The following is an 18,643-nucleotide window of genomic DNA, read 5'->3' on the forward strand; positions in this document are numbered from 1 at the left end:
AGATGAAGGCTGGGAAAGTAGCCCACAAGTAGAAAGAACACTTGTCTGGTATATAAGGAAGCCCTAGGTTCTATCCCCAGTAACACAGTAAGTGAATGAATGAATGAATGAATGACTAAATGCCTATTGTGCCTAAAGTTTATGGGGTGTTTATTATATGCTGGATTCTTAAATAGATTGTTTCGGGGCTGGAGAGATGGCTCAGTGGTTAAGAGCACTGACTGCTCTTCCAGAGGTCCTGAGTTCAATTCCCAGTAACCACATGGTGGCTGACAGCCATCTATAACGCTGTAATAGGATCCAATGATGCCTTCTCCTGGTATATCTGAAGAGAGTAATGGTGTATTCATATACATAAAATAAATAAGTATATTTAAAAAAATAGATTGTTTCATTAAATCTCTGCAGAGGCCCTTGAGATGGTGACAATTTTTGTGCCTGGTTTATAGAAACTGGCTCACGGGTGAGGTCCCCTGTCTGAGCATCAGGATTCAAACCCAGGTAAGTTTAAAGCAGAATCTAACTCTCACCCATCCTGGAAACAGTTCTCAGAGACAGGGAAACCTGTCCTAAACAAAGCACCAGCTTGTACCAAGACTTTTAATCTTAAAAAGCCATGGCCAAAGAAGGAAGCTTCCGTTTTCAGAATGTTCCAGACAGCCATGCCTGGAATCAAGAGATCAGAATGTTCTAGAAAGCCAGCCATGTTGGCATCCTCTCACTGGCATCTGGGTACTATAAACTCAGCCATTTACTTAGGAAGTAAGCAGTTGGGCCTGGTCTCAGGTTCCCACTGGGGTTCAAGACACAGAGCCAAGCTTGGGTAGGGACCCTCTTTCCTTGGAGATTTCCCAGGGTCTGGGCAGCTTGCTACCCCAGTGCTGTTACAGGTAGAAAGAGGGAGAATCTACTTATCCCTCGCATGCTGGGGTCCCTCCTATGCTGACCTATCCTTCCCCACACTGAGAGGTGGGCTTCCTGAGTAGGAAGGAGGCACACAGGAGGCTCTGCAGCCATCTCCTTGAAGGATAGGAGCAGGAATGATGGAGAGGACAGAGTGCTAGCCAAGGAAAAGTGAGGTCACTACCAGGACCAGGGGTAGTGAAAACCTGCTTGATACTGTCTATCTGTCTCTACTGGTGTTTGCAAGGACAAGTGTTGGGATGATGGTGTCACAGTTCAGAAGGAACCTGGACCCCTGAGCTGGCCCTGAGAAGCTGCCCACCTCTCAACCAACTTCAAATGGAACCTAGATGCACCTTCCCTGCCTCCCTCTCCCCCATCTAAAACATTTAGAATCAAAAGTTTTTCACACTTCAGATTACTTCCGATTTTGAATGTTTACACAGACTTAACTGGTTGGATCTCTCTAATTCTAACAACCCCACATGCTGTGAGAATCTGAAATTGGGGTGCTAAAAGAAGCAGGACCCCAAGTCCCCCCCCACCCCAATCTCCCGCAAGAACTCCTCAAAGCCCCTGGGACAAACTGCTGACCTGTGCCGAGTAGCATGTTCTGTGGCGATGTCCTCGAGATGGAATTCAGCCCAGGGGTCAGGCATGTGCTTGGCTTTCTCGATCGCATGCTTCCAGGCTTCCTGTAGAAGGCAAGGGGAGTGAGCGTGAGGCCCAGGCCAAGGGCAACCAGCTGTCTCTTCCCCAGTTATGTCCCCTGGGGAGGAACACAGCATCCAAAAGAAAGGATTCCCATCCTCTGCCCTATCAAGAACAGTCCCGGAGGGACCCAGTGTGTTCTCACAGGCTTAGCCTATGGATAGAAGTCGCTGACATGTTAATTACACAATTCTTCCCTTGCTGCCGAAATGTTGAAAGCGAAAATTAGATTTTTTTGAGGGCTGGAGAGATGGCTCAGCGGGTAAGAACATACACTGCTCTCGCAGAGGACCTGAGTTTGGTTCTCAGCATCCATACCACACAGCTCACAACTGCCTATAACTCCAGCTCTAGAGGATCTGCTGCCTTCTAGCTTCTTCAGGTACCTAAACCCATGTGCATGTACATGTGTGTGCACGTACACACACACACACACACACACACACACACACACACTTTTAAGCTGAGCAGTGGTGGCACACGCCTTTAATCCCAGCACTTGGGAGGCAGAGGCAGGCAGATTTCTGAGTTCAAGGCCAGCCTGATCTACAGAGTAGCCAGGGCTACACAGAGAAACCCTGTCTCGAAAAACAAAAACAAAACAAAACAAAAACCTACTTTTAAAAGTAAAATATGAGTGCAGGGGAGGTGGGTTTCTGTGAGTTTGAGGCTAGCCTGGTCATCATAGTTCCAGGATAGCCAGACCTACAGTGTGAGACCCTATCTTAAAAAAAATTTAAAAATAAGATAAGATGTAGTATGATACTGGGCTGGGAGTATAGGTCAGTGATAGAGAGTTTGCCTGGCATACAAGAGGCACTATGAGAAAATGCTCCTTTTGTTTTTTGGGGTTTTTTTTTTTTTTTTTTGAGACAGGGTTTCTCTGTATAGCCCTGGCTGTCCTGGAACTCTGTAGATCAGGCTGGCCTCGAACTTAGAAATCTGCCTGCCTCTGCCTCCTGAGTGCTAGGATTAAAGGCGTGCACCACCACACTCGGCTTAAGCTGAACAAGTTTACACATCTGTAGTGAGAGTCTGCCAGGGCACCAATTTCTTGATACAACACTATGCAAACAGACTCTGTAAAAGGCACCTCGCTAAAGAGCTCTATACTAGGGGAAAAATAACAACAGAACCCTTAATTCCTTAACTTCACCCAGCAGCTCCTCCATGCAGGACTCCCCCACAGAAGCAGAACACAGGCTTACTCTCACACTAATGCAAAATGCATTCTGTGATCTGGCCAACCCAAACCTAAGAGCTACGGCAAGGACTGCTTCATTTAGAAGGCTAAGACAGCTAGGCATATTGGTACACATCTGTAGTCCCAGCGTTTGGGAAGCTCAGGCAGGTGGACTACCATGAGTTTGAGGTCATCCTAGAAAGTAGCAGGGTGGACTACACTACACAGATCTGTCTCAAAACAAGAAAGAAAAATGAGGAGGATAAAGAGGAGGAGGAAGAGAAGGCAGAGGAAGAATGGCATTGTGGTGTGTGCCAAACCTGCCATGGTGGAAACTCAATCCCTGCCCTCTCCTGTGGATGATATCTAGAGATGGGAACCTTGGGAGTTGACTGGAGTAGAAGATGCCAGGGAGCCAGAGCCTGATCCCAGCTCCACGGAGCACCAGTGGCTTCATGACAAGAGGAAGAGATTGGGGTTAATACAGCACTGCATCTCGTCACATGATGCTCTGCGCCATACGATGACTCAGCCCGACAAGACACTTGCCAGACACATGGAAGATGCCAGGATAGTGCTCTTGGACTCCCCGAGATTCAATCTTATAAACTAAATACACTTCTATTTAACAAGAAAAATTTTAATTAATTAATTGCCTCCTCCTTCACTTCTTCCTTTTTAAGGCAGGGTTTCATAATGTAGCCCTGGCTATCCTGGAACTCTCTATGTAGACCATCCTGGCCTCAGACTCACAAAGATCTGCCTGCCTCTGCCTCCCAAGTGGTGGGATTAAAAGTGTGTGCCAAGATACCCAGCCAGCAGCTATAACTATCCCGTCTCTGTTGTCTTGTTAAAGCTACAGAAAACAGACAGACCTAGCATCCTCCCATATTAACTTTCTTCAGTCCATTGTATTGCTTTGGGGAAACCAAAGTGGACTCTTCCCTGCCCTTTCTGAAGCAACACCCTTAGTCCATGGTGTTCTCTTCCTAAGAAACTCAAATCTTTGCTTGGTGGCCTCCCCAGCATCACCAAGACCCAAACTCCGCTCCAGGCCAGTGGGTCCTCCCTAATGGGGAGGATAATGTGTAGAAGACTGAGCATCATCTGGGTGAGACAGGTCAGAAGGAGCTCTGAGAGAGGGAAGGGGCAGTCAGGGGACAGCAATTTTAGACTGCCTTTGTCACCACCAGTGTCCCTCAGTATCCTGGCCATCCTTGGAAGACGTCCAGCTTCCCAGGCCTCAGCAGGGCTGCACACTGCTCACCCTCCTAGCATGGACCCCTCACGGGAACCCTGTTAAAAATAGAATAAGCCAGGGAAAGGAGCTGAGACTTCACACACACACACAACCACACACACACACACACACAACCACACACACACACACACACACACACCCACACACACACACACACACACACACACACCCACACACACACACACACCACACACACACACATACACACCACACACACACACCATACACACTACACACACACCACACACAGACACACAGAGCCAGGGCTCCCTTACAGGAGGCAATCTCTGCAAAGCCTGGAATTTTTTTTTTCCCTTCCAGTCTGAAAGCTACTTTAGGATTAAGAAAAACTACTTGGCAAATACAGAAAAGAACAGTCTAGCCCACCATAGTGCCTCCACCCCAGTAGGTCTGTACCTTCCAGTTTTCTTCTATGCATTTTTAAAAATAAGATTGGACTAACATGGCAAATGCAAATTACATCCTTTGGGGGATGTAAGTAGACCCCTGGGTCTTCATATTTTATTTAGTGGTCTAACTGCCCCCACGTCAAAAGGATCATCTGCTCTGCATGAAAACCACAAGCACTACGGAATTCTGAATTAGAAAGTGGAAGCTCTCTGATAACCCTTCCTGGGCTGACGCTTGCGTGGACACTCAGCAAGTTTCCTTTCTGCCTTTGTTAAGATGTGCCTCTCTTTGTTAGGAATCCTACTTTCTGCACTTAACACTCAGTCTTAGATGGCCCTCCCAGCTCAAGTGTACAGACTGTTGGCCGACCTCGCACCCTTCCCAGGACCGTGGGATACAGAACTGTATAGGTGTGCCCTACGCATTTGCCTCCAGGAGATCAGACTTGGATGTCTTCCAGTAATGTCCCAGTACAAACAGTGCTGACTCGAACATTTCTGTCTCTACAACTCTGCATACTTATGCAATCTCAGTAGGATATATATATATATATATATATATCCTACTGAGATTATATATATATATTTGTTTTCAATGTAATTGCTAGGGCCAGATTTAAAGTCTGGGGGCCTGGGAAACAGGTCAGTGTAGTAGAGTGCTTGGCCCTGGGCTCAGCTCTCAGCAGTGAAACAAATGAAAAAATAGAAATTGCACACCCCCCCCCCACCAAGATTGTTTTTGTAAGTTACATTCCGAGGAGCAGTGAATATGTCACTCAAGTTTTAATGGGAGATTATGTCAAGGAAGTGTAAAATTTGCACGTTTGCAACAGTGTAGATAATGCACTGTGTGAGTGAGTGTGTTGCTACAGAAATGGCTCCTCAGCCGTTCTCCGTGGTTAGATGTGACTCTCTGCAGCTTTGCTGACATCCAAACCTGTTACTGAATTCCCTGTACTTTAAAAGGCACATCACTGTCCTCTCTTACAGTCCAACTCTGGGAATGGCTCATCTGTCTGTCTGGGGAGATGGGGGCTGTCTGTCCTTCTGAGCATGTCTACACTTGTGGAGACATGGTTCTCTGGCTGGCTGTCTTCAATGATGACTCCACTGCCAGCAACAAGGGCTGTCTCACAGCGGGACAAAACAACAAAACCAAAAAAAAAAAAAAAAACCAAAAAGAAACCCTGTCTCAAAAAAACCTAAATAAATAAATAAGTAAATATATAAAGTCTAGTGCTAACATCTGGGTCCCTTGCTTCTGATTCCATCACAGCTGGCTCTGTGGAACCTCTGCACTTTCGTTGATAGTAAGAATGGTGTCTGGTGTCTAATGTCTTTCATGGCCCCTGTGCCCAGAATAGATATCTACTCCCACCAGAAAGTGGTTGAGATGACAATCATCAGGGGTGACTGCCTGAGCTCACTGTCACTGGTGTGATAGATTTACCATCAGGCCAGGACAACTTTCTACATAATTTTTACAATGAGAACATAATCCAGGATTGCCATGTGTAGTCTCAGTCTCAGACTCTCTCTCTCACTGTCTGTCTGTGTACTTGTGTGAGAGTGTGTATATGGGAGAGTGACTCTGTGTGTGTGTATGTGTGTGTGTGTCTTTGTGTGAGAGTGAGTGTATGTGTGAGAGAGAGTGAATGTGTGTGTGTACATGCGCTCATATGTTTTGCTGGGAATTGAACCTATGACCTCATGCATGCCAGGCAAGCATTCTACCACTGAACTATGTTGTCAGCCATGCAAGTGTAAACCAAAGTCAACAAACAAAACTAACGTAAATGAGTCTCTGTTGATGCTGCTAGGAATGAACCCAGGGCTTCACACATGCTACCACACTCCCAGCAATTAGATGATTCTCAAGTCTCCACCAGCACAATATTCTCTAGTTCAAACAATTTTAAATCTCACCTGCTGAGTAGGTGAGTTAATTTTATAGGTGCTGAAGGTCTGCCATAAAAAAGAGGAAGGAGTCAGGAAGAGTGGCAGACAAATGGAGCTCTAGCCCCTCAGCAGGGGGCTCCTGAGTTCAAAGTCAGCCAGCAAGTGGCAAGACCTTGTCTCAAAAAAGGACGACTGGCTCAGTGGTTAAAGCATTGACTGCTCTTCCTGAGGCTCTGGGTTCAAGCGTCAGCATACATACGGTAGCTCACAACATCTATAACTTGAGTTCTAAAGGGATCCAATGTTCTCTTTTGACCACATGGTGCACAGATATAGAACAGACAAAACACCCATGCATGTAAATAATTTTTTTTAAAGGAGGGGAGAATAGAGGGCAGAGGCACACAGCTCAGTGGGTGAAGTTAATTGACACAGTGAGCTCAAACCCTGGGACCATATTGTAGAAGGGGGAACAGATTCCCACACGTTATCCTCTGACTTTCACATATGTGTGATGACAGAGTACACTCAAGCCCCACTGTACAGAGCACATACAATCACCCCCACATACAGAGCATACCCAAGCCCTCACACAGAGCACACCCAAGCCCTCACACAGAGCACACCCAAGCTCCCCACACAGAGCACACCCAAGCCCCCCCATACAATCACACCCAAGACTTCCACACACACTTCCACAGAACACACCCAAGTCCCCACATAAGGAAGTTTACAAAAGGAATAGAAAGATTTGTTTCTTCTAAGAATACAAAATAAATAAAAAGAATCTCAACAATATGAACGTTTCCTGGAAGATCTGCGTTGACACTAGAACATGACAAGCGTCTTCTCAGCCCTTGGCACAAGTGACAATGGGACTGGGCTTTTTATTCTTGTTTTGGTTTGGGTTTCAAGACATGGTCTCATGTATTCCAGGCTAGCCTCAAACTTGATATAGCCCGGGATGACCTTTAACTTTTGATCATCCTGCCTCCACCTCCACCTCCTCAAGTGCTGGGGTTACAGGCGAGTTACCACCACACTGGGTTTATGCAGGGCTTGAACTCAGGACTTCATGCCTTCTAGCCAAGCCCTCTGCCTTCTGAGCTACAGCTACAACCCTTGTTTTAACATTGTTATCTTGTCTCCATGGTCACGGCAATCACAGCCCTGTATGAAACATCCAGGGACTGACTGAGCCTCCCTTCAGTGATCAACTGCTCCATAATAAACATTCTGTCCACTGTTCACGTGTGGATCCCAAGAAATAGAATGCTAAGTCTGCCCTCTCCCTCCTGAAGAAAAAGGAGGGTTTACACCAGACTCCACAGGAAAATGCAAAAAGAAGGACAGAGTGAAGGATCATAGCCACCCTAGGATGGGAGGGGAGTAACAGTGCGCGTGCCTGCCGGGTGCACCTTGTATACGCATCCATGGAACAGGGCACTTCATATAGCTGTGAGATACTGGAAACTGTCAGCGTAGCTCACAAATCCTAAGAAACCAAATGTCTTAGCTAGGGTTTTACTGCTGTGAACAGACACTATGACCAAGGCAACTCATAAGGACAACATTTAACTGAGGCTGACTTAGAGCTTCAGAGGTTCGGTCCATTATCATCAATGGAGGGAACGTGACAGTATCCAGGCAGGCATGGTGCAGGAAGAGCTGAGAGTTCTGTTTTCATCTGAAGGCTGCTAGCAGAATACTGGTTTCCAGGTAGCTAGGATGAGGTTTTGTTTTTTGTTTTAATTTATTTATTTATTATATGTAAGTGTGCTGTAGCTGTCTTCAGACACACCAGAAGAGGGCATCAGATCTCATAATGGATGGTTGTGAGCTATCATGTGGTTGCTGGGATCCGAACTCATGACCTTCAGAAGAGCAGTCGGCACTCTTAACCACTGAGCCATCTCTCCAGCCCAAGGATGAGGGTCTTAAATCCCACACCAGAGCGACACACCTACTCCAACAGGGCCACACCTACTCTAACAGGGCCACACCCTCTAACAGTGCCACTCCTTGGGCTGAGCATATACAAACCATCACACCAAAGAAACCACAATCTTAAAGCACCTCCATGAAACAGTCCACCCTAGAGCAGGACGGTGACATTCTTTTTCTTCCAGTACTGGGGATGAACCTAGGACCTCCCATATGCCAGGGAAACACTCGGCCACTGAGCTATGGCCCCAGCCAGCCTTCTTTGTGTCTGTGTGTGCCCAAGCCTGCTAACAGGAGTGTGATTCCCAGGACCCATGTGGTAGAAGGGAAAGAACTGAGCCCAAGTTATTCCTTGACCTCATACACACGCCATAGAACGAGTGTTCCTTCTCATACACCGTGTATAGATAAACAATTTTAACAAATAAAATAAGCAGGCATAGTGGCAGATGCCTTTAATTCCAGCACTCAGAAGGCTGTATGTTCAAGGCCAGCTTGGTCTACATGGAAAAGAAAGCTCATGGCCAGCCAAGGCTACATTAGAGGTCCTTCCTCAAGACAAGTCAATCAAACAAAAAAATCCAAAAGAAATTACTGTTTGCAAAGAGTACCTACAAAATTGCTCTCCCTAACTTTTGGGGTTCAGATTCCCAGTCAAGGAGAGGTAAAGATGGAAATAATAAAAATCAAAGCAACAGCATTTACCAGTCACAAGTCACAAGAGTGACGTAACGCTATGGTCTCTTGGGGATCCTCTCCTTCCCCCACTACCCAGAAAGTACCTTACTGACTTCTCATGACAATGTGAGGCTAGAGCGCTAGGGGGGAGAATTCCCTTATTGGAGACAAGGGAAGTTTGGAAGTGTGGGACTCAGACAGATGAAGCTTTGCCCTGGCTGGCAAAAGAAGTTGACTACAGTTACTATGCAACCTTCATATGTCACTCCTTGGAATGGGTCCGTGTCTACGGGCTAACAAGATGAGTCAGTGGGTAAGGCCGTTTGTCATCGACCTTGATGACTGGGTGTGATCTTAGGATCTCCCTTCTACCAACTCCTGCAGGTTGTCCTCTGACTTCTACATGCACAGCACAGCGCATACATTAAATAATAAATAGCTGTAATACTTGTTCAGTCTAGAAAGGTAAGCACCTAGTGACAGAAAGTAGATTGGTCCTGAGGGCTAGGGGCTGGCTAGACTAAAGATGGCAACTGATGCCTGAGAGGAACAGCTTTCGACAGAGTTAGGTACGGAGATGGACGTGTGATTTTCTGAATATACTGAAAGCCACTGGATTGTACATTTAAATGGCTAAGTTGAACAGCATGCGGCTTATATTTTCACAAAGTCTTCAGAAAAAAAAAAGGGAATAAGAACGGAGGGGTACCCTTGACAATAGATAGCTGTGCACACTGCAGCAAAGCCTTTCAGCACTCTCTTTGATAAATATGAGTCCCCACAGCAGGGTTGCCACCTCCTTAAACTCCCCCTGTGGGCCAGACCCCAGCTCCCCAGAGAGCGCCCCTTCCTATGCCAGCAGGACTCTTTTTCAAGTGGCCAGCAGGTTTTCATCTTGTAAGAGACCAAAGCTTTTCTGGTCTCTTTATTATTTTAAGATACAAGAGACTGAACCCAGGGCCTCCTCCGGCTTACTAGGAAAACACTCCAGCCATCCAGCCACAGACCAATCCCTTAAGCTTGGTTTTCTGACTGCATTCCAGAAGCAGGAAACCCAGGCTTACTTTCTATGGTCATGGTCTGAGGCCTGAGGCTGCCAGGGCGGAGTCTGCCGGGCTTTAGGCAGGGACACTTCTCTGCCCAATGGTGAGTCAGCACACTCTGGCTCACCGGGCTCATTCTGGAGTGACTGTATCTTTCCCCACAAGCTGCTAGAACCACCCTCAGTGCATTAACAGCACGGATACAATTGAGGATGGGAAGGTGTAGCCAGCAGGTGTGTCCACTCATGCAGCGGGGCAGTTCGCTGGTGCAATCAGCCATCCCCACACAATTTTTAAAGTTAAGATTCTGCCCAAGGTGCCAGGCGTGGTGGCGCACACCTTTAATCCCAGCACTCAGGATTTCTGAGTTCGAGGCCAGCCTGGTCTACAAAGTGAGTTCCAGGACAGCCAGGGCTATACAGACAAACCCTGTCTCGAAAAACCAAAGGAAAAAAAAAAGATTCTGCCCAAGCCATTCTATTGCTAGTAAGTACATTCTCTTCACAGGCAAAGCCATATGAACAAGAAAACACTGTCCTCCAGGGAAATGAAATTCAGCTATTAAAGACAACAAGCAAATAAATGAAGCTCTGGGCTGGATCACACACACTGAAAAAAAAAGATACTATTAAAAATGAGTCACAAGATATAGAGAGATACAAATTGCAGTTATCAACAGCAGGACTCCGAAGGGGGATCTCTAGGGAAGGACTACAGTCCTGCCACCTCCCAGGCATGAGACTTCATTTCCATTTACCATCTGGCAAACGGCCAGCTGTCTGGGCTATAGGGATCGCCGTGTACATTGTACTGAGTAAGGCACGTACTGCAGAGCCTGTCCAGACCACAGCCAAGTTATGGAAGTTAGAATTCATGTCAGCTCCCAAGGGGATATGGGAGGATGGCCACCAGGGTGGAGACCCGTTTATAATTCTCCATGGGAACAAAGAGAAGAAAATCAGGGTGAGAGACACCCTCACAGACCTGGGCTGAGGGGGGAGGCACACTTTCACTTTTGTTTAAATGATACAGTTTAGGCTGTTTTACTTTGTATATACATTATGCATAGATTATCTAGATCATAACATTTATTTTTTAAGTCTGTATATATAAGGGCTACAGAGACAGCTTAGCAGTTAAGAGCACTGGCTGCTCTTGCAATAGACTGAGGTTTGATTCCCAGTACGTACATGTCGGCTCAAAACTCCAGTTCTCTGGAATCCCACACCGACTTCTAGCCTCCAAGGACAACAGTGATGCACACACACACACATGCAGGTAACACACCCATACAGGTGAAATAAAAATATATTATAAAAGTTTACATCTGTGAATTTGCAATACATAACATACATTTGCTTACATCTATCTATCTATCTCTATCTATCTATCTATCTATCTATCTATCTATCTATCTATATATACAAAGACTTTGTGACTATATTTGCATATATTTAAAGTGTGTGTGTGTGTTATTTTTGCAGTAAGGAGGAACAAGGTCACTGACATTTTTCTCAAAGGGCTGGGCTTGCTGTTTAATGGTAGTACACTGGCCTAGAATGTAACGGTCTCTGAGTTTCAATCCCTAGCACTTTGAGAAAAAAAGTCCTTTCAAAAGGACTGAATTGGTGTTGGTGAGACAGCTAAATGGGTGAGGTCACACTTGTGACACAAGCACGGCAACCCCACTGGATTCCTGGATCTTGAAGGTGGAAGAAGAGAACCCACTGCAGAAAGTTGTCCTCTGATCTCACACAAGTGCCAGGGCACAAACACATATGCATATATACACAGTAATTGAATAAATACATAAATGTAAAATAATAAAATAAATATAATTTGTAATGGGGGAGGGGAGAAGAAAATGTAGAAGGGGGCCCAGTGTGGTGGCATACACTTATAGTCCGAGCTCTAGGGAGGGGTTCTGTACAGGAGCTCCAGGCCAGTCAGGGAGAGTTTGGAGGCCACCCTGAACTACAAGAGACCCTCTCTTACATTGCCGAAGGCTCATACCTTTACTCCCAGCACTTAGAGGCAGAGGCACAGTCAGTTTCTCAGTTCAATGCCAGACTGGTCTACATAGCAAGTTCCAGGACAGTCTGGGACACACAGAGATACCCTATCTAGACACACACACACACCCCTCCACAAAAAAAGCCCAAACCAGTGTGGGGAGGTTGGGGAATAAATAGATTTGGGAGGATAGCAGGAGGAACAGAAGTAAATTAAATCAAAATTCTTGAAATACATAAGATTCTCAAAGAATAGATGCTTCGTATTAAAAACTGTCTGAACTAAAACCAACCAAACCAGAAAATGCAGAACTCGGTCCAAGGCGTAGAAAAGAAAAGTCACCCATAGGATCCTGCCCTAAAGCAATCTTTCCCAGTGAAACTCTTCCCTAATCCATCAATCTCAAACTCCTGCCCCTCCCCCTCTAAACACTTACATAACTAAATCCTGGGGCTAGGGCCCAGTCTCTCACAGATAAACCTCTGAGGGACAGCTGGTATCTCCTGAGAGGCCTTCTGAGGGATTCTGCCCCATCCCTTGGGAACAGGGGTACTGACAGAATCTGACATTTCACATTACACACTGTACCTGCTAGGGCCTATTTCTTGAAGGAAGGCCAGATGGCCATTTTGGTTCAACAGCTCAGGTTACCATGCCAACAGTAAATAAATTAAAAACAAAAAAACATATTAAGTGCCAAGGGAAATGAGGTTGGAAACTAAGCTATAGTCTTTCCCTGGACCTGCTCTGGTGGCAACATTCCGTGAGATTTAATTCACCCTGTGCCTGGTTCAAACTTTTACCAAGTGCTTCTTATTTATCTACAAGTTAAAGGAATGGTGGAGTCATCAAATAGTCCCATCCTGCAGTAAGAAGCTGGCTCATGGAGTAACAGAGAGCACGACAGATGCTTGAGGAGTCTGCTGAGAGCCCAAGGGAACACAGAGGGGACTCTGCAGAGCTTAAGACTGGAGGTTTCACTGACCGAGGCCTCAGTTAGAAGTTTTAGGCCTCCCTAATGCTTCGACCCTTTAGTAAAATTCCTCATGCTGTGGTGACCCCCAACCATAAAATTATTTTTGTTGCTACTTCATAACTGTAATTTTGCTACTGTTAGGATTCGTAAATATCCTACATGCAGGATATCTGATATAGCATCCCCCCACCCCTCGCAAGGGGTTTTGATCCATAGGTTGAGAACAGTGGTTTTAGGCAGGGACATGCAAAGGGAAGCCTATTCTAGGAGCTTTTGAGGTATGTGGTGGGGTAAACTGAATCCAGATGTTGCTCCCAGATTCTGAACTCAACCTTGAAGAACTGAGGAATTCGAAGGAGAAGTTATCTGGGGATCTGTTTCTGAGGGGAGGGGATGTGACCTGGTGATACTGCACTAGTTTTTCTTAAACTTTTTGGGAGCTGGGTACACAACTCAGTGGTCGAGTGCTTCCTAAGCAAAGCGAGAGGTTCTGTCCTGGAGAGAAAGGAGACCATTTAAAGAGAGATATTGCCTTATCATGTTATCAAAACAATGAACTCCAAAGAATTAAAATTTCCCCAGGAATCCCATGCTGGAAAAAGGGGAAGGCTAAAATCTCAGGTGCCAGCCAGAGCAGAGGTCTCCTTCCCAGGAAGAGATTTCACACAGCTCTGACAACAGACCAGCTTGCAGACACACTAGAGCCAAGACACATTGGGTCAGTGACCTTTGACTTCTGACCTTCTACTTAAACCTAAACCTCATGTGTCAGAGCCCCAGAGACAGACTTAGGGGTCATTGGACCTCTTATTTGTTCCCCTGCACAGTGTGGCTGCACCAAATAACTCCCTCTCTTTAATTGCTGTATTAAAGATGAGTGGTAACTTAGCCTAACTTGTTGAGCTTAGAGGGTGGGGGAGTGTTGGGGATGAAAACCAGGGCCATGCCTTGCTAGGAAGGCATCCTTCCTCTGAACCACACCCTAGAACCTGAAATATTCATAGATACTTTTTTAAAGACAGTTTCATAATAATGCCACTCACTTTAATGTCACTCTCTGTTAGAGCCATGATGTGTCATTTAAAGAGGCCCCTCTGCCTGGGTTTTGGCGCTGTTTGCACACTGAGCCCTTCTAGCTGTCTCTGGAGATAGAAGCTGGGACAAGGGAGACTTGAGGTGGAGTGCTGAGCCACTGGGAGTGTAGCAAAGCTGTCTTGGGATGGGACGCAAGATAAACTGGAACCTGCCCACCCTTCAGGGGCCCCACAAACCCAAAGGAGCCTGAGTTATTTCTGGAGCTATGTGCTGAAGAGCGAGTTAACCTAGAACTCTAGCCCTGAGAAGGAAAAACAAAAACCAAACAACAACAACAAACTACCCAATGTCTGTAAGAACTAAAATTACAAATTTTCTAAAAAAAAAACAAACAAATTCTGAAAACAACAACAACAACAACAAAACAAATTCTGAAGTCACAGGATGGTTTTCAATGCACATTTCAATGTGGTAACAGGTATCTTGCTTCTAATGGCATTCACTGTGTACAATGACCAAATTAAACAAGGGTAGCAGCACTATGTTTTAATTTTTTTTATATATTATTATACAGATTTTGAGGCAAGATAGAAACTATGGGCTGTGGGAAGGGAAGGGATTGCTCACTCAAGGAGCCGTTAAAATAAAACCTCTAGTCAGCTGAGAGCCAGGAACCTCCCCCAACAACGAACATTTCCTGTACAAGCTGCCCATACAGAGTTAATTTCCCTTTCATAGACAGAGATCTTACACTAACAACGTCCCAGGCTTAGACCTGAATGCACAGGATCTTGGGTAGAGAGCTTCTATTCCTTCCCCCAACCATCTCCCTGAAGATCTCCAACAAAACTGCTTAGAATGAAGATAGAGGTCTTGCCTTCTGTACCCCTGTGATGGACTTTTACATAATCAACTGTAACCCTGCAGGAACCCGCCAGGAAACACCCAGTGATCTCATTTACATTTCTAAGCGACCCTTCAAACCTCACCTAAACCCAACAAATGACTGTTGTAAAAAAAAAAACAAAACCAAAAAATATAGAGAGCTGAGCAGCAGGTGCCTGCAGCAGGACTGCACCTCATCCATCTCTCACAGCAGATGGTGCCCAAGGCTGGGCATGCGCCTCCATCTGTCTGTCTGTCCACTCGAGAAGCCCACCCACACTCAAGCTCTTAGCCGAGTCTTATCTTTCCTTCTGAGCCCCTCTCTTTCTTTGCACCCTGATGGTGAAGCCTATAGTAAGTCATCTTTATCATGGCTGGAAACGTGAGTCCCAGCATCCATGTCAAAAGCCATGCAGGCATGGCAGCCGCCTGTAATCCCAGATCTTAGGGGGTCCTCAGGGCAACCTAGCTAGCCAGAAGCAGTAGAATTCATAGAGACCCCGCCTCTATAAACAAAACGGATAGTGATATCTTTTTACACACACACACCCCTAGTCACACAATCACACACATAACATGTATACTGCACACATATATGCAAAACAAAAGGACCAAAAACCCTCAAACCTTTATTAAAAGCCCCAACCCTGCTGGGCATGGTGGTGGTGCCCACCTTTGAGTCCAGCACTGGGAAGGCAGAGGCAGACACTGATCTCAGTGAGTTTGAGGCCAGCCTAGTCTATATAGCAAATTGCAGACCAGCCAGAGCTACATGGTGAGACCCTTTCTAAAAGCAAAGACCAAAACCAACCCTGCTTCATAAACTGGCTAATCCTGAAATTCTTCTCTATGTTGAAGACATGAACTTACAGTATGCACACGATATAAGATGCCTCTTCAAAAATAATGGCTAACAGGAATTCAGCCTGCCCCTGCTGAGGCCAGGAGAGAATGGCAGACAACTGTCTGCCTCGCAGTACTCAGCTAATATCAAAAACGTTGAAGGCCATAAATAAATGCAACTGAATTAAGGCATGTAATTCAACACCTAAGCGCATGCCTATTGAATGGTTTTCAATAAAAGCATGAGGTCCAATACATATTTTTGTCTGTTTTGCCTTTTAAAAGATTCATCTGTAAAATGTTTATGTATGTGCATATATGTGCATGTATACGCCAGGTGTGTACGAGGGTGCCCAGTCAGAAGGAAGCACTAGATCCCTAGAGCTGAGCTAGGCAGCAATGAGCAGGCTGAAGAGGGTGCTGGCTTCAGACCTGGCTTGTTTGCAAGAGCAGCCAGCACCCTCTTTCTCAGCAGAGGGGCAATTTTCCCAGCCTATTTTGTCATTTTTAAAGACAAGGACTCACATCCCAGGCTAGTCTCAAACCTAAGGTAGAGCTGAGAGTGACCTTGAACTTCTGACCATCCTGCTTCCACCACTTCTCAAATGCTGGGATCCTTACATGATGCTAGGGATGGAACCCAGGGCTCGGCAGGCACTCTGCCAACTGAGCTGCATCTCCAGACCTAAATACAGGCTTACCGAAATACTACTGAGCACTTTACAGGAAGTCCATCAGCAAAAACCACAGTCACTATGCCATTGTGTGTGTGTGAAGGGTGTGGACAGTGGTCACCTTTATCTGTGGCTTCCTAGTCTCTCTGGTTTCAGTTACTTGTGACCAGTGAGATAGCACAGACGTATCTACACATACGCAGTACAATACAGTGTCTAGGGAAGGAGAGAGACGGCATGTCCACAACTTTACAGTTTGTTCTGGTTTGGATCTTTGCAGTACAGGAGATGGTACTCAGGGCCTTGGATATGGGCAGCAAGTGCTTACCAATGAGCCACACCCCCAGCATGTTGTAGTTTTTATTATTATTACTATTAGTGACTGTTAATCTCTTAATGTGTTTAGTTTATGACTTAAACCTTTATCATAGATATGAGTGTATAGAGGGCAGAGGGTCAGGCACTACTCATGTCTCACACATCCCTTGAAGTCTTGGAATACACTGCTCATGGATCAGGATGGATTATCCAAGACTGGGGTCCACACCTATAATCTCAGCACTTGGGAGGTGGTAACAGAAGGTTCAAGAATTCAAAGTCATCTCGGCAACACAGTGATTCTGAGACTTCATAAGACCTTGTCTCAAAAGACAAACAAAACAACAACAACAAAAAACCCCAAACCAACCAACCAAAACCAGGCAGTGGTGGTACACACGTTTAATCCCAGCACTTGGGGGAGGCAGAGGCAAGCAGATCTCTGTGAATTCAAGGCTAGCCCAGTCTACAGAGTTGAGGCTAGTTCTAGGACAGTCAAGACTACACACACACACACACACACACACACAAACCTGTCTCAAAAAAAAAAGTACATAAATATATAATATTGAGCTCACAGGCAATCCCAGCACTCCCAAGGCTGAGGCAGGAGGATCACAAGCTCATGATCAGCTTGGCTACTTAATGAGACTCTGTCTCAATGATAACAAACCAAGTGAAGTAATTATAGAGGCCAGAAAGCAACCTACAGGGACCTGTGTGGGTTCTAGAATCCAACTTGAGTTTTCAGGTTTACCAATAAGTGCCTTTACCTACAGAGTCATCTACAACCCCAAAAGGTTTTCAATCTATTTGAAAAACACTTCTCTGTGGCAAGAAAACATATCTTAAACCCACAGTCACCTCCTAGATTAATGGGACTCCTCTCCCCCCATGCAGAATGCACTGCCAGGGTCTGTGGACAACCAAGACATCAATCAGAGACCCCAGCTCTCCATCCCTCATAACAGGTGTGCTGGACACAACGCACAACACTCACCTTGAAGTGGAAGGAGCTGGCTGGTGACCCTGTGGAGCCGCACTCTGTTTTCGTTAGGTTGCTATAGTAGCTCTGGACTTTGGAGCTGACATTCTGGTTGGACATGTGGTCATCAGTGATGGGGCAGATGAAGTAGCCCTCATCATTGTCACTGTCTGTATCAGAGTCCGCATTGTGGCCAGCTCGGGAGCACCCGCCACCGTCAACCCCTTCCAGGCGGAAGATGAGGTCTTCGTCTGCCATGTTGCGGGGGCGCCCGTGTTATCCGGGGGCTCTGCTGTGCAGCCAGAGTTACTGCGCACGTGCAGCAAGGATGGTCCTGCAAAGGGAGTAGAGTAAGAGGGTGGGTGCCAGCCTCCGGACAGACGTGAGGGTTGTCTAGGTACCTGCATGACAGAGGGGATGACCACATGTCAGAATGAAAACCCTAACTTTTGGGGAGGTTGTTGGAAACAAGCCTGGAATACGTGGGCGATTTCAAATGTCCAAGCCTATCGGCCCAGTCATTTCACTTCCGAGAACCCTTGACTCAGTGCTTGGAAACCTGAGGTACCTTGCAAACAACCACAGCTATTGTTTAAGGATATACACTGTATCGAATCACTCCTCGGCTTGACACCCTACAGAAACCTCTCATTTGAGGACCACAATGCAGCTTTACTAAGGCTATACCAGCTGGGGCTTTGGACCCCTGCCATAGACCTCCAGCCTTGGCTGCTCTTCCAGGGAACACTGTTTTGTTTCTTGTTTTTCCATTTAGTGAACACATCAAGTGTATTCCCACGTCAAGGCCTTTGTACTGCTGTCCCCTGTGCCTGGAATAACCTTCTGAACTGTGTTATTTCTCACCAGTGGGTTGGCAGCCCA

The 18,643-nt window shown here is 46.1% G+C and overlaps 1 protein-coding gene across 2 annotated transcripts in view; it reads right to left on the reverse strand.

Moving 5' to 3' along the window:
• Eef2k (eukaryotic elongation factor 2 kinase) overlaps positions 1-18,643 on the reverse strand; it is a 62,531-nt gene that overhangs the window by 29,057 nt on the left and 14,831 nt on the right. For both annotated transcript variants that reach the window (XM_029479850.2, XM_021166794.3), the window contains exons 2-3: positions 17,777-18,095; positions 1,498-1,598 (exon numbers count right to left, since the gene is read on the reverse strand). In XM_029479850.2, coding sequence (XP_029335710.1) covers positions 1,498-1,598; positions 17,777-18,019 — 344 coding nt within the window. In that variant the 5' untranslated portion in view covers positions 18,020-18,095. The remainder of the gene's footprint in view (positions 1-1,497; positions 1,599-17,776; positions 18,096-18,643) is intronic.

Source organism: Mus caroli, unplaced genomic scaffold (genome assembly GCF_978045245.1).
Source record: "Mus caroli unplaced genomic scaffold, Mus_caroli_1 scaffold_8, whole genome shotgun sequence".
NCBI classification, from domain to species: Eukaryota; Metazoa; Chordata; class Mammalia; order Rodentia; family Muridae; genus Mus; species Mus caroli.